At 47.0% G+C, this 21,748-nt stretch overlaps 1 protein-coding gene across 2 annotated transcripts in view; it reads left to right on the plus strand.

Annotated features, from left to right (window-relative positions):
- Positions 1-21,146, plus strand: part of obscnb (obscurin, cytoskeletal calmodulin and titin-interacting RhoGEF b) — an 896,193-nt gene extending 875,047 nt beyond the window's left edge. For both annotated transcript variants that reach the window (XM_038798455.1, XM_038798456.1), the window contains 4 exons: positions 689-912; positions 10,454-10,529; positions 14,318-14,467; positions 19,690-21,146. In XM_038798455.1, coding sequence (XP_038654383.1) covers positions 689-912; positions 10,454-10,529; positions 14,318-14,467; positions 19,690-19,867 — 628 coding nt within the window. In that variant the 3' untranslated portion in view covers positions 19,868-21,146. The remainder of the gene's footprint in view (positions 1-688; positions 913-10,453; positions 10,530-14,317; positions 14,468-19,689) is intronic.
- Positions 21,147-21,748: the final 602 nt, after the last annotated feature.

Raw genomic sequence — 21,748 nt, forward strand, 5'->3', positions numbered from 1 at the left:
GGATTCTCCGCCCCATTGATGATTACAAAATTACGAAAGGGAGAATCTCGCCCTGTAACTATGCAAGGGACTTTGCTATCATTGAGGCACAATCTAGAATGAAGCAAGAATAGTTTAGGTAGCACCATCTCCAAACAGGCTGCTGACAAGGAGCATTGATGCTGAAAGGTGATGTATTTCCCAGGACAAACATCTTTCACCTTGAAGTCAAAGCTAATTTTGTTTATCACAATTTAAGTTTGTAACTTTCAGTATGCCGTTACTTACTTCTCCACCTTTGATCTCTGCGGAAACCTGCACTATATTGGAGAATTGCCACTGGGTTCTCCTGATATCCTGCGATAAATACGCCAGAAACATTGGAGGTAAATTGTACTTGGTTGGATTTTAGTTGATCACAGAATAATACTGGGGTGTAGGGGTGGGGTTCTGTGAAACCATAGAAAGTACAGAACAGCATTTGGTCCGTGAAGTCCACACCAGCAATTTTGGAAAGTAATCTGGCTAGTCCCACTCTTTCTCTATATCTCTGCAATGATTTTCCTTCTGGTTATGAAATCAGGAGACCCTCACAGAAATGCATGTCCTTTTATTTTGAAATGTATAATTGAAGAAAGCTGGTTACACTGCCACATAATCAGAGAGAATTTGTACCAAAGTGTAACGTGGTGTTTGATTTCCATTGTAGGTCATCATACACCGAGCACCATGTAGTGGAGTTTCTCACGCAAATGCTTAGTGCTGTTGAATATCTCCATCTCAATCATACTCTCCATCTTGACCTGAAATCCGAGAACATGATCATTGTGGAGCACAATGTATTGAAGCTGCTGGATTTTGGCAATGCTGTGATTCTCATGCCTGGCCGTCCTGTGCTGGTGGAAAAGTGCAGAGACTTTGTGGAGAATATGGGTAAGTCTTGCTTTCAGTTTATTTGACTGTTATAAGAAAACACGTACGTTTATATGGCAGCCAGGAATTCCCGACGCACATTACAGCCAGTGAAGTTCAATCACTAATCAAAAAACAGTGCGCTACCGATGCTGGAAACCGGAAATAAAAACAGAAAATGCTGCAAAGACTCAGCAGACCAAGCAGCATCTGTGGAGAGAGAAACAGAGCCAGAGTCAATGACCCTTTCTCAGAACTAAAGAAAATCAGCAGTGTTGTGTTGCGAGCTGGTGAAGACCCTCCTTGTCCTTCCTTGATAGATCACAACAGGTTGTTTGTTTGTTTACAATTCAGTGAGTACTTAACTGTTTACGTGCTGTGATCTTAAAATAATCAATAGGACAGGTTTTGTCATGCGTTAAACAAAAAATGTTTAACTTTATTATACTTAAACTGATTTAATTAATAAAATAGGGGCCAAATTTGCACATGCATGCACTCAAAGTTCACACACACACAAACAAGGACAGATTACTAAATGGGGAAGGATAGGTTAGCCAAATTAGAATTCATTGAAACAAGTAAAAGAGGCTACAGTGTGTGATTTGGTGACTCGGCTGGGTTGAGACCCAATTCAGTAGTGCTTCCGATTGAAGAACGTAGACGACTGTGTTGGGTTTTACTCGGGAGACGGTAGTGCTAGTTCAGATTCTTTTAAGAAATCTATTTCTACAGCAGGGCGTCCCTGGATGATCGCAGTTAGTAAACAGGCCTCCAAGTTATCAAGTCGGTTGAGGGAAAAATAGACAGGTGGGACCCCATTTGGATCTTCTCCATAAGCTGCTTGTCCTCAGTTGCTTAAAGCATACAAAGCGTTGGCCTGTTTTATGACCTTCCTTCTCCAACTGTTAGGGGATTTTAAAAAGGCATTGTCCTAAATTTCCCAGCCATTCCAGCTTCAGTATCTGAGGAGTCGAGAATGGTGCTGAATATTGTGCTGTCATCCACAACCATTCCCACATCTGACCTTATGGTGGAGCTGCTGAAGATGGTTAGCCCTAGGGCACTATCCTGAGGAACTCCTGCAGTGATGTCCTGGGACATTCAGGGAATGGTGCTCATCAGCAAACCTCTGACCTTCCCTTTGTCATTAGGTCAGAGGTTCGCTGATGAGCACCATTCACGACTCCTTTGATACGAAAGCAGTCCATACCAGCATTCAACTGGTCCTGGACAGCATTCAGGCCCGGGATGATACGAGGCAAGTTACAGTCACACCACAAAGTCTCAGGCATTGATCATCTCCAACAAGAGAGAACCCAGCCATCTCCCCTTGATATTGATTACTGTAGCTGAATCACCCACCACCAACATTCCTGGGAGTCACTATTGACTAGAAACTGAACTAGATCGGCCACATAATACTGTGGCTACAAGGGAAAGTCAGTTCAGAATTCTGCAAAGTAATTCACCTCCTGACTCCCTAAAACCTGTCCACAAATCAGGGGCGGGATTCTCCGACCCCCCGCCAGGTCGGAGAATCGCTGGAGGCCGGCGTCAATCCCGCCCCCGGAGATTCGGCGGGGGCGGGAATCGCGCCGGTCGGCGGGCCATCCCCCGGCGATTCTCAGGCCCGCGATGGGCCGAAGACCTGCCGCTGTCAAGCCTCTCCCGCCCGGAATCAAAACACCTACCTGATTGGCGGCGCGGGCCGGCCCCAGGGTCCTGGGGGGGCGCAGGGCGATCTGACCCCGGGGGGTGCCCCCACAGTGGCCTGGCCCGCAATCGGGGCCCACCGATCGATGGGTGGGCCTGTGCCATGGGGGCACTCTTTTTCTTCCACCTTTTTTCTTCCACCTTCGCCATGGTCTTCACCATGGCGGAGGCGGAAGAGACACCCTCCCCTGCGCATGCGCGGGGATAACGTCAGCAGCCGCAGACGCTCTGGCGCATGCGCGGACTTAGGCCGGCCGGCGAAGTCCTTTCGGCCCCGGCTGGCGTGGCGCCAAAGGCCGTTCATGCCAGGCGGCGGAGCGCCAACCACTCCGGCGTGGGCCTAGCCCCTCAATATGAGGGCTTGGACCCTAAAGGTGCGGAGACTTCCGCACCTTTGGGGAGGCCCAACGCCGGAGTGGTTCACGCCACTCCTATACGCTGGGGCCCCCCGCCCCACCGGGTAGGGGAGAATCCCGGCCCAGGTGTGTGATGGAATATGAAACAAAAGAGAAAATGCTGGAAAACCTCAACAGGTCTGGCAGCATCTGTAGGGAGAGAAAGGAGCTAATGTTTCAAGTCTGATGACTCTTTGTCAAAACTGACAGAGAAAGTGGGAAACTGGAGGAACAACATCTCATCTTCCGGTTAGGCACGCTACAGCCTTCCGGCTTGAACATCGAATTTAACAACTTCAGATAATCAGCTCAACCCCGCCTCAACCCATTTGTTTTCATCCCATTTCATTTTTAATATACATTTAAATCCCCCCCCCCCCCCCAATCTTATCCACCTTTCCTGCACCTTTCTCCTCCTTCCCCTTCCCCCACATCTACAGTTGATCCTCTGATGTTAGTTTCTCTGCTGTTTGACCTTTCACATCTTTTGTCCTCTCTGGGGACTGCCATTAGCACTCTTTCACCTTGGTATCTGTGGCCATTAGCACCCGGTTTCACTGGGTTTCTGTGGCTATGACTCATCTTTCATTCTCACTCCACAGTATAAATATTTCCCACGTTCTTTGTCTGTTAGCTTTGACAAAGGGTCATCGGACTTGAAACATTAGCTCCTTTCTCTCCCTACAGATGCTGCCAAACCTGCTGGGATTTTCCAGCATTTTGTCTTTCGTTTCAGATTCCAGCATCCGCAGTAACTTGCTTTTATCCAGTGTGATGGAATATTCACCACTTGCCTGGATGAATGCCGTGTCTCAGACGAAGCATCGTATTTTAATCAAACTGTGAAGCCTGAACAGTGTGCCTGACCTCTGGAGCCATCAGTATCATAGAGGAAGCTGGCAACAATCAGACACTCAAGAGCTGGGCTTCAGAACTGGGGATATCTTCGCGCCCAAAAGGTGAGTGTGTGGATCAGAGGAAGCACCTGAGCACGATCTCCCTAATGTTTCCGGTAGGGGTCTGGGCTCTAGGGACTCCTGATGTGGCCGGGGGTGAGTGTGCAGAGCGATGCCCCAACTGATCATCGGTCTCCCTCCTTCTCCAATTCCTTAAAGATATACAAAATATAGTGGCCAAGAAAGAACCCAGTGAGGGCGCCAGCAATGGCCCAAAGTGTACAGGCATCATTGGCCTTTCAAGGAGATGATAAACAGCATGTACCGCATGAGACAGTACGGCACCGGGTGCCTCATCCTCGCGGACTTGGCATCCATGAAGATCACCGCAACCCTGAACAACCGGATTCTCTGCCATCGCCAGGATGCCCCAGGTGCAGGGGGTAACAGATGGCACATATGTCGCCTTACTCGCACCAGGGAATCATTAACAGGAAGGGACTCCCTCCATGAATGTTCAACTCGTGTTCGACCACCGCCTCCGGAAGATGCACGTGTGTGCATGCTTTCCAGGAAACGTGCATGACATCTACATACTGGGACACTCGGAGATCCCTGACATCTTCGAGGATCACCCCAGGGTGATGGGATGGCTTTTGGGAGGAGAAAGGATACCCTCTGAGGTCCTGGCTGATGATGCCAGTGTGGAGGCCAGAGACCGAGGCGGAGATCCGATATTATGAGGTCCATGCTGCCACCGGTGCTGTCATTGAGCGGTGCAACAGACTGCTCAAAATGCGGTTTCAAATGTCTGGACCGCTCTGGTAGTGCAGTGCAGTACATCTCCCCCAGAGGGTCTCCCTCTTTGTGGTGGTCTGCTCTACCCTCCACAACCTGGCACAGCAGCAGGGTGACATGCTGGAGGAGGAGGTGGACCAGGAGGGGATAGTGGATGAGCTGTTGGAGGAGCCGCATGAGGAGCTGGAGGATGGAGGACAGACGGCGGCAAGGTTCCGGCATGGCTTTATCCATCAGCTCAGCCCCCACCCAACCCCCCCTCCTTCCTCCATTCCCCCCACATTCCCCTACTCCCCATTGTCTGCACAAAGGTGTCGACACCCTCAGCGATGCTCCTCAGTGATTGGGCCATGCTCTGCAGTGTCCACCTGCATCTGGGACTCGTCCCTCAGCGACATCGACATGCTATGGAGTGCCTTGGCTATGTCCACCTGTGTATAGGTCATGTTCCTCAGCCACTGGGACAAGATGTCAAGGCCCTGAGCCATGGTTGGCACAGACTGAGCCATGCCTTGGACTCAAGACGCGGAGTCTTGCTGCAGGCTTTCCACTGTGGTCGCCACCCTAGCAGTGTCGACCTCGGTGCCACACGGCATCTTGTTGGCATCTTCTCCTGTGCCCATAGCCTTTGGAACTCCACCAGTTGGCTATGCACTCACTGGAATACACTGACATCGCCTCCTGAATCTTGCGGCGGGTCCCCAGCATCTGCATCAGCTCTGGGATAACCTTGTCCAGAGGCTCGGCATCTGAATGGGTCTCAGCAGAATCCTGGGATCCAGCAAGACCTCTGACTGCTGACTCCATTGGATGTTCCTGCCTCCGCAATTGTGTGGTACTCGCTAGATTGTGCCTCAGAGGCCTGTCCATTAATGTCGTTCACCGAGGTGTATGTCTGTGCACTGGTGAAAGGTGGAGGTGATAACTCAGCTCAATGGTGATCTCCTCGGAGGAGATCTCTTGGATGCAGGGGAATAAATGATTCTTGGATGGCCTAGCCCTAGCAGAGGGAGATCCTGAAAGAGAATGGACAGGTGGTCAGTGAGAGGGAAAGATCATTTCGTCTGACATGAACAACTCACTTGAGACAGGTCATCTGGGTGAAGGGGCAGTGGATCCTCACCTCTCTGGCACAAGCCTGTCAGTGCCTGCTGTCTCCTCCGTCAACCCCGCGATCTCCATGGCCTGTTCCTCATAAGGGGTGAGGACTTGTATCTCTGATACTCCACCCCCCCCCCCCCTCCATCTTGGCCCTCTTCCGCTGACCATTGATTACCTTCTGTTGGGACAAAGAGAGGGCTTTGTGTGCCGCATGCTTGATGGATCAGGGTGTCTATAGCAGGTGGCATGTGAGGGCACCGCAACTGGACATGAAAAGATTGTGCTGGTGGGTGCCAGGGGGAGCTAAGGATCAAGCACAAAGATCGGTTGTGGGTAGGGTGTAAGGTATCAGCCAGTGATTTGTTGGGGGGGGGGGGAGGCTTTGGAATTTGAGGGGTGGATGGCGGAACTGATGCCAGGAGAGAGGTGGTAAATTACCCTTGCTGCTCTTTGGAGGTCGTTGGCCTTTTTATGACATTGGATACTGGTCCTCCTGCTCATGCTGCCCGCTCTGACGGCCATTGCCACTGCCTCCCAGGTTTTATTGGTTACCCTAAGGATGCCCTGTCTCTCACTCACAGCATCGAGAAGCCTGGCCAGGTTGGCAACCCCAAAGCGAAGAGCAGGTCTGCGTGCTGCCGTGCTTGTATGTTGACTGGGGACGAGTCGTGAGGGAGTGATTAAAGGCTTCTCCCCTTAGCGATGAGACAACCAGTAATGGAGAGACACTTGTGGGGGCTCATTTTCGGAATGTAAATTCTGTTAAATATGGGCCTCGATCTAGCCAACGCATCCATCAAGAAACAACCCGCCAAAATGACACCGAAATGTTTTTGTTAAGTCACACCATAGGGTATAAAAGGAATTTATAACCGACCTTTATAAACTTTCTAAAAATAGGGCTGCACAGTAGCATAGAGGGCAGCACGGTACCACAGTGGTTAGCACAGTTGCTTCACAGCTCCAGGGTTCAATTCCCGGCTTGGGTCACTGTCTATGCGGAGTCTGCACGTTCTCCCAGTGCCTGCGTGGGTTTCCTCCAGTTGATCCGGTTTCCCCCCACAGTCCAAAGATGTGCAGGTTAGGTGGATTGGCTGTGCTAAGTTGCCTTAGTGTCCAAAAAGGATTGTGGGGTTACGGGGATAGGGTGGAGGTACGGGCTTAGGAAGGGCGCTCTTTCCAATGGACGTTGCAGACTCGATGGGCCGAATGGCCTCCTTCTGCACTGCAAATTCTATGAAACGCTGATTTGGCGTCAACTGGAGTATCGCGACTAATTTGGAGTGCTACGCTTTCAGAAGGCTGTGGGGCGCGATTCTCCGCAATGGCCAACGCCGGCGTGAAACCCGGAGTGTTTCACAACGGTGTCGGAGGCCGCTCCTCGCCCCCTATACTCTCTCCCCCCCTTCCCCCCCCCTTCTCTTCCCCCCCCCTTCTCTTCCCCCCCCCCTCTCTTCCCCCCCCTTCTCTTCCCCCCCTTCTCTTCCCCCCCTTCTCTTCCCCCCCCTTCTCCCCCCCCCTTCTCTTCCCCCCCTTCTCTCCCCCCCTTCTCTTCCCCCCCCTTTCCCCCCCTTTCCCCCCCTCCCCCCCCTTTCCCCCCCCTCCCCCCCCTTTCCCCCCCCTCCCCCCCCTTTCCCCCCCTCCCCCCCCCTTTCCCCCCCTCCCCCCTCCCCCCCCTTCCCCCCCCTCCCCCCCCTTTCCCCCCCCTCCCCCCCCTTTCCCCCCCTCCCCCCTTTCCCCCCCCTTCCCCCTTTCCCCCCCCTCCCCCCCCCTTTCCCCCCCCCTCCCCCCCCCTTTCCCCCCCCTCCCCCCCCCTTTCCCCCCCCTTTCCCCCCCCCCCTTTCCCCCCCCCCTTCCCCTTCCCCCCCCCCCTTTTCCCCCCCCCCCTTTTCCCCCCCCCCTTTTCCCCCCCCCCCTTTCCCCCCCCTTTTCCCCCCCTCGGGGGGGCTAGGAGCGGCGTTGCGGGGAACTCGGCTGCCGGGCCGATAATGATGCGGCCAGTGGCGCCTACGTGACGTCAGCCGCGCATGCGCAGGTTGGCCGGCGCCAACCCGCGCATGCGCGGTTGCCGTCTTCCCCTCCGCTGCCCCGCAAGACGTGGCGGCTTGATCTTTGGGGCAGCGGAGGGGAAAGAGTGCGTCTCTTGGAGACGCCGGCCCGACGATCGGTGGGCACCGATCGCGGGCCAGTCCCCTCCCGAGCACGGCCGTGGTGCTCGATCCCCTCACCACCCCCCACAGGCCCCAAACTTACCTTTCGCGCGATGTTCACGCCGGCAGCGACCAGGTGTGGTTGCCGCCGCTCGGCCCATCCGGCCGGAGAATCGCGGGTCGCCGTGAAAAACGGCAACCCGCGATTCTCCGAGCGGCGTGTTGCAAAACGCGACACGCCATTTTGGGGGGGGGTGGGAGAATCGTGGGGGGTGCAAGAGCGATTCTCCCACCCGGCCTGGGGAGCGGAGAATCGCGCCTGTGAAGTCTTTAGAAAAGGTGCAGAAGAAATTTATGTGAATGGTTCTGGGAATGAGGGGCTTCATGGATAGATTAGAGAAGCTGGATTTGTTCTCCCTAAGTCGAGAAGGGTATTGCGAGAAGTGTCAACATCATGAGGACTCTATACAAAATAATAATAATCGCTTATTGTCACAAGTAGGCTTCAATTAAGTGACTGTGAAAAGCCCCTATAGATGGAGAGAAGATGTTCCCATTGGTGAAAGGGTTGATATCTACAGGACACTAATTCAAGGTGATTGGCAAGAACCAATGATAATGATGACATGAAGAAAAACATGTTTAAATAGCACGTGGATAGGATCTGGAATGCACTGTCTGAGAGTTTGGTGGAAGCAGATTCAATTCCCTTTCAAAATGCAATTGGAGAGCACCAGAAGAGAAAAACTTTACAGGGTGGGGGATTGGGACTATCTAACTAACATGTGGAGAACCAACATGGAGCCAAGTGTCCTTTCATACCAGAACCACTTTATGATTGTATTCTTTTAAAAATATATACCTGTAGTAAAGTGTCAAACCTCAAAGCACAATATCCAATGTATGTCATGTTTGTGCTAAATATCATGGGCAAAATTCTCCGCCTCGCACCGCTGGCAGCAGAGTTCCCAGTGAGGTGGAGAATCCCGTGTTAGTGAAGAATGCCGTCCCGAATCTGATGCTCTGCTCCCCCCTGTTGCTGGCAGGATCGAGGTTTGCACCTCAAGCCAATAAGAAGATGCAAATGAGTCTTAATGACTTAGCGGGCTGTGCTCCATATTCTACAGGTCCCTTGATTCTCCGGTCCCCTGGGCTGGGAATCAAGTGGGCGAGGATTACTACAAGTATGGACAAATGTGGCCCTGACATGGTGGGCCAAGGGGGGTAACTCCTTAAAGTACATCCGAGGGCTAGCCACCACAATGCAAGACATGCCCATTCCACCTTCCACCAGACTTCCCACCCCCACTGCCCCCTCCAGAGACTCCCTAAATAAAGAGATCCCCTCAAGACCCTCTAAATAAGAGACCCTCCCCCACAGACAAGAGACCCCTGTCTGGAAGCGAGAGAGCAATCCAGACAGAGGCAGTGAAAAAACTTACTGTTGTAACACTCACCTGGGCAATATATCTGCTGGCTCAGACACAGGAAGCACCACATGTCCATTCCTAAAAAGGGAAACCAGTCAGCTGTGTTTAAACCCCTCAGATCCTTGAGCTGCAAGTCATTTATTCATTCCCCTTCCTCGTCTGTGATTGACAGCTTCCACACACGTAACTTTCAGCTTTGCTTCATTCATCTCCTTTCATGGATGAGTAACTCTTAAGTGCTGTAACCACAATGTGTACAAACATTAGCCACTTCAAAGAGAGGGTGGCCAACCGCAGGACCTCGCTATCGGGTGGCCCGCTCAAAATCGTGGCCCGATAGCGGGATTCCCTCGGGAATCCCTCGCAATCCTCACTGTGCATAAATTTGCATGGCTAAGGATTGGGATTTTGATTCCTGATCTGGGAGCGCAAATCAGCTGCAATTCAGCTGCGGAAGAAGAACATAATGTCCTAAATGGAGAAGCTCGCCCCATGTCTCCTACATCATGCATCACCCTCGCAGTCCCCACTGTCTCAGCCCACCCTATTTCTGTTTCAAGAGCTCTGGAAGGTTATTTCAGTCTCAGCAAATAACAGAGATTTGCAACATCCGCACAAGCACACTTTATCGCCAGAGCTTCCAGAGCACTGATCCTGTGCTTCGTAAAGGGCTAACTATTCAGCAGTCTGTTTTGATTGACAAAAAGAATTTCAGAGAAAAAGATAAACAGATCTAAGTTACATCTTATTGCAATGCCTCCAGTGTATGTTTCTTCTCTTCAGAACTCACACATTTGGAAGAGACATTCTCAAATGGAATTTTCATTTTTTTGCTGCCCTGCGGTTTTTGCTAAGTACTGGTTTAAAGGCTGCTAATGCACTGCACATAGCAGCTTTGGGATGTAGATCCAGTTTTATTGGCCTCTTTAATCAAGTGATGTGAATGGGGTTTAATGACTTACTGCCAATTTGAATACAGTAGTTATGTAAGTGATCAATTATTAAATATATTTTCCATATACATATAAAAGGACCTAATACTGCTACAGTTTACAAAGTGAAACTTCTTTTTTCAGCTCCAGAAATTCTTGAAGGGAAGGCAGTTGTTCCCCAGACAGATATCTGGGCGGTTGGTGTGCTGACCTTTACAATGTGAGTTGGTTGCATTTATATCTCTGACTTTACACATTGCATTTAGTTATCTGTACAATCTTCCGACCCTCACTCAATCCCCATCCTCAATGCCATTGGTAAAAGAACAAACTCAGTATGAAAATGTATTTTTTCATCACAAGAACTAGAGAATTTACAAAAGAATGATAGCGTAGTAATTATGGTACTGGATCAGCAACCTATCAGGATTCACTTCGGATCTGAAGTTAAAAACTCACCACTATTCTTAGAATTCCCCCTATACCAAAAAGGGTTGATATTCTAAATGGTGAACAGGGATTCTCACTCCCTGACTCCGATGCAGGCTTAGGTGGGTGCTATTCAGGTCAAACTATATTTTCAAGTTATCCCCCGGTATAACCCATAGCTTCACAGACGAATTTTATCTACTTACCACTTAGAAGCATCGATCCTGGGTCCGGCATTGCTCAGTAAGTTAAGTAGACTTTGTAATAACCACTGTTTCAGGTTAAAACATAATTTATTTTATTATTATATTTTTTTTCTTTTAAAAGATGCAATCACTGTCTTTACAGAAAAGTAAAAAGATCTTGCCTCTGGATTCTCCTGGTTAGTTGAAGAGACCTTCAGGTCCACCTTGGCAATCACTCTTCTTTAAATTCTGGTCTTCCTTAGATGTATTCGCTGTTCCACTCGGTTGCTATGCTCTATCCGTCCCATGTACCGAGCTATGAGAGCTGATTCTCTTCTTTAGCTTTTGGTCTTTCTCAGATGGATTCACTGTTCCACTCGGTTGCTATGCTCTATCTTTCCCATGACCGAGCTATGAGAGCTGACTCTGCTGGCTGTCCCCTTTCTTAGGGTTTATATCCCCTTCTAGAAGTTATTAAGTTTTTATCACATTATTATAAAGTCACTTTAGTTACTCTTGATCGATTAAAGGTACCTTTAATCCGAATTATTTCTAACACGATAATAAATTTGCATGGCTAAGGATTGGGAATTGATTCCTGATCTGGGAGTGCAAATCAGCTGCAATTCAGCTGCGGAGGAAGAACATAAAGTCCTAAACGGAGAAGCTCACTCCATGTCTCCCACCCGCTGCATCACCCTCGCAGTCCCCACTGTCTCAGCCCACCCTATTTCTGTTTCAAGAACTCTGGAAGGTTTTTTTCAGTCTCAGCGAATAACACAGAGATTTGCAACGTTGCACAAGTACAATTTATCGGCAGAGCTTCCAGAACGGTTCAATTCCAGAGCACTGATCCTGTGCTTCGAAAAGGGCCAACTGTTCAACAGTCTGTTTTGATTGACAAAAATAATTTGCCTGGTATGGAGGGCATTAACTATGAGGAGCGGTTGAATGAACTCGGTTTGTTCTCACTGAAACAACGGAGGTTGAGGGGCGACCTGATAGAGGTCTACAAAATTATGAGGGGCATAGACAGAGTGGATAGTCAGAGGCCTTTCCCCAGGATAGAGGGGTCAATTACTAGGGGGCATAGGTTTAAAGTGCGAGGGGCAAGGTTTAGAGTAGAAGTACAAGGCAAGTTTTTTTACACAGAGGGTAGTGGGTGCCTGGAACTCGCTGCCTGAGGACGTAGTGGAAGCAGGGACGATAGTGACATTTAAGGGGCATCTTGACAAATACATGAATAGGATGGGAATAGAGGGATACGGACCCAGGAAGCGTAGAAGATTGTAGTTTAGTTGGGCAGCATGGTCGGCACGGGCTTGGAGGGCCAAAGGGCCTGTTCCAGTGCTTTACTTTTCTTTGTTATTTGTTTTGTATATATCCATATTGAACATGACTTCAGCTCATAGATCTCTGATTACATTGTTTCCTTTGTGATGTTCAAATGTGCTTTGGTTCCAAAGGAGTGTTACTTCTGGTTCCTGTCATTTATATAGTTTTATTATCAAATTGTGTCCCCAGCACATAATTTCGACTTTGATTTGTGTTCTCGAAGACAGGTTGTCTCCAGCTTCCTTTAATTTACCTGATGTCAGCAGAACTTCACACCTATACATTTGTCACCTAATTCAACTGAAAACCTCATCTATTCTTTTCCAGCTGCTTACTAAGATAGCTAACTTTAAGAAGGTGCAAAACATTGCTTTTAGCTGCATACTAAAATTCACTCCATTGTGTTTGCTAAGCCTGTTTGACCAAGGCTATCTGCATTTCACAGCCCTCTTCTGCAGTTGCTGCTAACCCTTCGTGGATTTTTCCCTACTTTCTCTCATGCACTCTTAGATCAGGTATTGCCAGACTTCCATGTTTCAAATGACATATCTTTCCATATTTTCAATTACAGATCCAACCATCCTACACTGTGAACTGGAATTCAATAAATCTGGTCATTTGTGAGCTGACTGTAAAAGTTCTTGGATGATTGTAACAGCCCAACTAGTCCACCAATGTTGAGGAATGGAAAGCTGTCTCTCAAATTAACAGCACTTAATTGCATCATCAAGTAGTTACATCACCAACTTCTCAGGGCTACAGAGATGGGTAGTTTGCCAATCATAGAATTTACAGTGCAGAAGGAAGCCATTCGGCCCATCGGTCTGCACCGGCCCTTGGAAAGAGCACCCTACTTAAGCTCACGCTTCCACCTTATCCCCATAATACCACCTAACCTTTTTGACAGTAAGTGGCAATTTAGCATGGCCAATCCACCTAACCTGCACATCTTTGGATTGAGGGAGGAAATCGGAGCACCCGGAGGAAACCTACGCAGACACGGGGAGAACGTGCAAACAGACAGTTATCCAAGTCTGAAATTGAACCCGGGACCCTGGAGCTGTGAGGCAGCGTCCTTATAGCGCTTCGTGTGTCCTTATAGCGCTTCCCCTGATTACCATTAAAGCAGCAGAGCACAGGGACATTACACATGTTCTCAGCATCACTGAATAACTGTGCATTTAGTGTTGCATCTTTTCGTTGGTCGTCCATGCAAGAATTTCCCATTAACATTCATTCTTCTGGGTAAAGTGTGTTTCCATGCCTTTTTAGAATAAGTAAGAAGTCTACAATGCCAGGTTAAAGTCTAACAGGTTTATTTGGAATCACTAGCTTTCGGAGCGCAGCTCCTTCATCAGGTGAGAAAGGAGCAGTTCTCTGAAAGCTCGTGATTCTAGATAAACCTGTTGGACTTTAACCTGGTGTTGTAAGACTTCTTACTGTGCCCACCCCAGACTAATGCTGGCATCTCCATCATTTTTAGAATTAGTCCCCAGTAAAGTTCAGATGATTGTTTTTAGTGAGTAGAAAAGTATTTTTTTAAGTTCTGCTGATTTAAGATATTTCTACATTTCTGGTCCCATACCAAGAACTAACAAGATTAGAATATCTCTGGCCACTGTGTGTAGTGACCAGAATAAATCACTTCATGTGAATTCTTCACTTCAGAATTGAATGAAGCCATAAGAGTATTGTTTAGAAGTATTCAGGCGACCGCATTTTCTGATACACTTGTACTATCACTACATATAGCAACCAGGGGATTTATTTTGGTGCCAATTAGGTTCCTGCAACAAAGGGAGACCCCCTCCCCCCCATACTCCTCCAGTTGAAATGTGTTTCTAACCTCAAGGAGCGGACAGAAGCACAAACCAGGTGGGTTTCCCAATATTGAGTAAGAGGCTAAGTCACCTGGGGCAGCTTTCACCACCGCCCGTTCACAACCTTGGGCAGCCGGACATTTTATTGTCCATTCAAGCAATGCACTGGGGGGGGGGGGGGCAACAAAATAAATAAGTTATCAAAAGATTACCAGAGACAACTTTCCTTTCTTTTGTAGGTTGAGTGCAGATTGCCCCTTTAGGTCTGATAAAGATTGTGACAAAGAGAAGAATATAAGGAAAGGAAAAATCAAACTGGGAAGATGTTACGCTGGCCTTTCACAAGGTGCAGTTTCGTTTCTGAAGAATACATTATGTCTTAATCCAGGGTGAGTGTTCCATTTTTCTTGCTCTTGAGTCATTATGTTGTAGATTTTACGACCTGGTTCTTTAAGGGCCACACAGACACATTCTTGTAAATCTAAGCAATAACTTTTACTTGGACAAGGGCTGGTTTTCCTACTGACAGCAAGGTAATGATACCCTGAGTACCAGCCTGAGAAGAACAAAGGGTTACAATGTACATGTAGTATTTATACAGATCTGGATAAATGCAAGTTGTTCCTTTTGCCATGGGCTTGTGACAGTCACAAGATAGTAACATGATTTACAGAGAACTGATCAAAATAGATGTGATTACAAATTTACAAAATGCAGTAATAACCACATTGAGAAAAGGAACAAGCTTGACTTAATGAGATTACAGTTTCAACCCATTAAATGTTCAGGTAAACTAGAACAATGGTCACAGCTGCTTGATCTAATGGGATTACAATTTCAACCCATTGACCCTTAGTTAACAGATATGCTCCCACAATAAGAACATAAGGAAAAGAAGAAGACTTTTTAGGCTGTCAAATCTGCTCCACTATTCAGTATGATCATGGCTGACCGTGATCCTCAACTTTTCTTTCCAACTCCTCTTTCCTACCCTCTCCACATATCTTGCGATTCCCTGAGTGTCCAAAATCTGTCAATCCGAGCCTTGAATATATTCAGTGATGAAGCATTCACAATTCTCAAAGGTTGAAAATTCCAAAGATTCACGACCCTATGCGTGAAGAAATTTCTCCTCATCACAGTCCTAAACGATGTTAAGATCCCTGGACCAAACCCCAACATTTGTTAGGATATCAGACACGGACACCACACACCTTTTTTAAATTGGTAAAACTGTGAGAAGTGATTCCCCTGAGAAATAGGGATATCATAGAATTTACAGTGCAGAAGGAGGCCATTCAGCCAATCGAGTCTGCACCAGCTCTTGGAAAGAGCACCCTACCCAAGGTCAACACCTCCCTGTATCCCAATAATCCAGTAGCCCCACCCAACCCTAAGGGCAATTTCGGACACTAAGGGCAATTTAGCATGGCCAATCCACCTAACCTGCACATCTTTGGACTGTGGGAGGAAACCGGAGCACCCGGAGGAAACCCACGCACACACGGGGAGGATGTGCAGACTCCGCACAGACAGTGACCCAAGCCGGAATCGAACCTGGGACCCTGGAGCTGTGAAGCCATTGTGCTATCCACAATGCTACCGTGCTGCCCACAAAACTAGTGGAAAAGTGAATAATGACTTCTGAATAACACCAAAGCGTCATCATCAATGAATCCTCAGCTATATATGTTCTATTAAAGCAAATTTTATTATTAGCACAGGATTAAACAACAATAACAAAAAATAGCCTACAATTAAACAATTCCTAACAATAAAAAGAAATACTTTAACTTCTAACTGATACCTTCTCTATCTCCAATTAACCAAAGCCTATCACAGGTCAAAAGACACTTATAAATAAAGTTAGTAAACACAAGGATACTTATTCTCCTCTGGAAAGACTGCTTGGAAAGAGAGAGAGAGAAAACATTTCAGACACCAGCTGCAAGACTTGGCTGGATTCTCCGATTTGGATTCTCCGATTTTGAGGCTATGTCCGGAGGATTCGTGAGTGTTTTACAGAGGAAAAATTGACGCCGCCCCATCACCGATCCTCTGACCGATGAGGCACCACATAAAACTCCCAGCCTCCACAAAATAAATGGCCGGAGAATTGCCGGGTCTGTGGTCGTGCATATGCACAGACATATGCACAACATGGCCCGGCCGTGCGCGGACCCAACCTGCCAGATAGTGCCTCCCTGGACACCCCCGACCAACCCCCAGCTATGACTCTCGTCTGACTGTGGTGGCGCTGACTGTGGTGGCGCTGGACACAGTCCGCAGCTGCCATGCTGGGATCCCAACTGCTGAGACCATGTCAACCGCGTGGTCGGAAACTCGGCCCATCGGGGGCGGAGCATCGGGGGAAGGTCCTTCAGGTGATGTCCTGGGACTTTCCCAAGGGCATGCGGTGGATGAGCGCTGAGATCGTGCCGTTTTGTAGCAGGCGCAGCATGTGCAACCCTCGTAAAGCATGTGCCGTCACTGATTCGTAAAAATGGATTCTCCGCCCGATCAGCGATTACAAAATTGCGTGGGGAAACGGTGAATCCTGCCCCATGTTCTCCCACTGGAGCTGAATTGCACCAGTTTTACAATCCCGTACAATGCAGTCATAAAGCGGAATACAATTCAGTGTTCCACGGCAGGCAGTCGATGGCAAGATCCCGTGGCCAGCCACACCCGCCCATACCACAAATTGGCCCCAACACCCACATTGCAAATTGGCCCTGAATTTCACCCCCCCCCCCAACCCCAACCCCAAATCAAGTCCATTCATAGCTGTGCAACACTCGTATTTCAAACTCAACCAACAAATTTCATTGAAACCTACCTCAAAATGTACCTTTCTGGCAGCACTGCTGTCTCACCGAGCTGACGTCCCAAGTTCAATCCTGGCTCTGAGTCACTGCCCATGTGGAGTTTTCACATTCTCCCCGTGTTTGTGTGGGTTTCACCCGCACAACCCAAAGATGTGCCGGTTCGGTGGATTGGCCACGCTAAATTGTCCCTTAATTAGAAAAATGCATTGGGCACTCAAAGTTTAAAAACAATTACTTTCTAATCAAAAGGACTCAAATGCAATAACTTTTATAAGGTGGCACTGAATTGTATATTTTAAAAATAATTATTGTTGGTACTAAAATTCTGGTTCGAAAAATCAGAATGTTACATAAGGACATCTTGGAGAATTAATGTTAGCCATCAATTAATGTTATGATCCTTTGTCCAACCTAAGAGATGAAATCACTGGGCCTCTGACAGAAATCTTTGTGTCCTCATTGGCCACAGGTGAGATCCCAGAGGATTGGAGGATAGCAAAGATTCTCAGAGATAGGGGGCTGGATTTTCCTCAGCCCCACGCCAAAATCACATTTGGGGTGGGGGCGGGGAATCGACTTTTACTCCCAAATCGGGCCTGGCGTCGCTCCCGTGTTTCTCCGGTCAGGTTAAAGAGGTGTTAGAGATTACCTGGGTTACCCTATCTCTGAATCTGCAAAGACTTAGAATGCGAGCATTTGCAGGTAATTAAGCATTGTCCTGCATCTTGGAATTTGCCTATATATATATGTGTCTGGAACATACCTCTTCATTCACCTGAGGAAGGAGCAGTGTTCCGAAAGCTAGTGTTTGAAACAAACCTGTTGGACTTGGTATTGTAAGACTTCTTACTGTGCTCACCCCAGTCCAATGCTGGCATCTCCACATCATTGCACAAGGGAGGTCATGTCTCACTAATCTAATTGAATTTTTGGATATTGTCTACATGGACTTTCATAAAGCATTTGGTAAGGTCCCTCCTGGCAGGCTGGTGCAAAAGATTAGATCACATGGGGTTCGGGGTGAACGCGCTGGATGGATCCAGAACTGGCTTAGCCATAGAAGGCAGAGGGTAGCAGTGGAAGGGTGTTTTTCCGAATCGAGGTCTGTGACTAGTGGTGTTTTGGTGGGATTAGTACTGGGACCTCTGCTCTTTATAATATATACAAATGTCCCTGGGAAGAAAACGTAGCAGGTCTGATAAAGGTTTGCAGATAGCAGGAGTTGCAAATAGTGATGAAGATTGTCAGAGGATATAGATAGGCTGCAAAATTAGGCAGATAAATGGCAGATGGAATTTAACCTGGGCAAATGCAAGATGATGCATTTTGGTAGATCCAATTTAGGTGGGAGTTATAAAATAAATGGCAGAACCTTCAGGAACATGGAGACAGAGATCTGGGTGTGCAGGTCCACAGATCCTTAAAGGTGGCAACACAGGTGGAAATGGTGGTAAAGAAAGCATATGGAATGCTTGCCTTCATAGGACAGGGTATCAAGTATAAAAGCTCTCAAATTATTAGGGGCCTCACGGTAGCATGGTGGTTAGCATCAATGCTTCACAGCTCCAGGGTCCCAGGTTCGATTCCCGGCTGGGTCACTGTCTGTGTGGAGTCTGCACATCCTCCCCGTGTGTGCGTGGGTTTCCTCCGGGTGCTCCGGTTTCCTCCCACAGTCCAAAGATGTGCGGGTTAGGTGGATTGGCCATGCTAAATTGCCCGTAGTGTAAGGTTAATGGGGGGATTGTTGGGTTACGGGTATACGGGTTACGTGGGTTAAGTAGGGTGAGCATTGCTCGGCACAACATGAAGGGCCTGTTCTGTGCTGTACTGTTCTATGTTCTATGTTCTATGTTACAGTTATATAGAACGTTGGTTAGGTCACATTTAGAATACTGTGTCCATTTCTGGTCACCGCACTACCAGGACATGGAGGCTTTGGAGAGAGTACAGAAAAGGTCTATCAGGATGTTGCATGGTATAGAGGATATTAGCTATGAGGAGAGATTGAATAAACTGGGATTGTTCTCCTAGAGACAGAAGCTGAGGGGTGACCTGATAGAAGTTTATAAAATTATTAGGGGTATAGATAGGGTGAACAATTGGAGGCTTTTTCCCCAGGGCAGAATTGAAAATTACAAGGGGGCACAAGTTCAAGGTGATGGGGGATAGATGTGCGGGGATGTTTTTACAGAGGGTGGTGGTGACCTGGAATGCACTGCCAAGTGAGGTGGTTGAGGCAGATACGTTACCCTTTAAGACTTATCTGGATAGGCACATGTACAGACAGGGTTTAGAAAGATACAGGCGGTTGGTCTAGATAGGACACGTGATCGACTCACGCTTGGAGAGCCGAAGGACCTGTTCCTGTGCTAAGGCAATCTCAGCTGGGGCAGAAATTTACCCTAGTGTAGAAGCTCACACTTATGAAAACCTGTTAAAGACATCATCATGTTCATCTGTTAGCTCCTCCACAGCTGGTAAATCTGCCAATAGTGACTATAAAATCCCACATGGAAAAAACAGACTTTGGGGGTGAAACAGAAGAAGCCAGTGTATCTTGGATCAAGACTTGGAACACTTTCAGGAGGGCACGAGAATTGGAGAAATGTGAAAGAAAAGGAATCAAGCACTTTTTTGTAAACTATGCATATTATTCTTAATCTGCATATTGGCATGAGGGCAAATCTATTACATTGTTTTTCGTATATTTATTGTATATTGTAGGGGAAGGCCGTGTGCCTTGGAATGCCGCTCATTTTCATCATATTTATTGTACATTGTAGGGGAAGGCCATGTGCCTCGGAATGCCGCTCATTTTCATGGTTACAAGAGGACTCACATACAAAACTAAGACACTCGACAGTTTCCTTTCAAACAACAAAGCTCAGGAATTACCTAAAACAGCGTGAGAAACGGAGGGTGCTTCTATGTACAAAGCATGAAGTGGTGATACTCCAGTGACCAGTGACAAGGCAAAATGAGCAGGAACAAGAAATAAAATGAACATCCCATAATTGTATTTGAAAGAAGCTGTGTCAGTAAGGCAGATTGATTTACAAAGATAAATTGTATTTCCACAATCTTGTGTCAGTAAACATTGATAATCTGATCAGCAATGTTAATGCTTAAGAAAGCAATAATGAGCGGTAAAATTTGATATGTTAAATAATGTAAAGGCTTCAGAAAACAAATTCATTGCAAATGCCACACCATTACTGTAATTTCAGTTTTATGCACCTGAACTAATAACCCAGACCAATGTGAGTTCAAATTCCACCAAAGCAGATTGGAAATGTGTTAAAAAAAAGTTGATATCAATAGTTATATTGGTATATTATATTGGTATATTAGTATAGTTATATTGATAGTCATTTGGTACACTTTTAGTCCCGCACCAATCTGGTTAACTCCCAGCAGTTCAAGACACTGCAATCTACCAGTGACGGCCACAGCTTGAGAATTAATATACTTACAAAGTGACAAAATAATTAAAAGTTTTATCAGCCGCAGCCACTTGGGTTTCGTCACCCTAGGTGTACCACAATGCTTTTTTGCCTGTTGATTCTCTCCTTGCTCTGGATATGTACAAGATGCTGCCCTCCCATACACATATGGGATAGAATCGACAGTAGATGGAGCTACCAGATTGCTTCCATTGTGAGCCGATCAGGATGGGGCTGGTCATCAGTTCTCCAGTAATTCGAACACATTCGATTAGAGGTACTCTGTAACTATCTTCAGTATCCTCGCAATTACATTTTTAAGTTTTGCCAGATTAAACAGCCATAAATTTATTTTAAAAGCTACTGCCACAGGTCATGTTGCTCACACTGGTATTTTGGATAAAAGGCTCATGTTTTCAAACTCACCAATATTAACTAACACTTTAAGGTTTGAGAAGGGTTTCTGCCTTAGTATTGCAATCTCAATTGGTAGTATGGTGAGAGACTACCACAATTGAGAGTTTTTGATTTTATGCATTTCCTTTGCTTGTTTTAAATTAATCCATCATGAAAGTTAACCTAATGCTTAAGAAATTATGCAATTTGCAGGCAGAAATGCTTGATGGATATGTGCTACGATGATCCAAACATCTTTATGTAGAACTGAATCCAAAGGCACCATCAGTTTCAGAAAGCTAAATTCTAATGGATTTTAAAATCAAGACTCTAATCCGCATGGAATCTCAATATTCTAAGTGTGAAAGTGTTTTAATAAAGTTTTGCTGTTCAAAAAGGAATCAACTTAAAATTATTTAATTTGTGAAAGCTGTACATGAACTATCAAATAGCAAAGACACTTTAGCAATTTCAATTTATTGGTGTGATAGGAGCCTTAGTTTTCCTGTCCGATACTGTGGACTACCAGAGCTAGACTGGGGCTCCTCAGCGGGTGTTGACTTTAAAAGTATGCCGAGCATGCATTCTCCAGGAATCAAACAGAAGAAACCGATGCTATATTGTTAAGAATATGGAAAGAAGAATGAACGATAATTTGGAGAGATTGTGTGTGTGATCCTCAGAGGATCTAAAGGGAAAATACCGCAACCACCCACTTGCGCCGAAATTGCTAGCAGTATTATTAGCTGTATCCTAAACCTGTATAGCAACCATCATACTTGGTTTTGCAAACATATATATGCTCTAAACTGTAATCATATTCACAACAATGATGCCGATCTGCTTGTGTGGAAAAGTACTCAAGCTCAAAAAGCAGATATACAGTAGCATGCTGTGACCTCTACATCCAGCTCGAAAGGATCTAAAGTCCCATTTCACGCCCTTACTCAAAACTAAAGTTCCAAAATCCACTTGCTGTTTACACCTGAATCAATTTCATCCA

Source organism: Scyliorhinus canicula, chromosome 5, assembly GCF_902713615.1.
Source record: "Scyliorhinus canicula chromosome 5, sScyCan1.1, whole genome shotgun sequence".
Classification (NCBI taxonomy): Eukaryota; Metazoa; Chordata; class Chondrichthyes; order Carcharhiniformes; family Scyliorhinidae; genus Scyliorhinus; species Scyliorhinus canicula.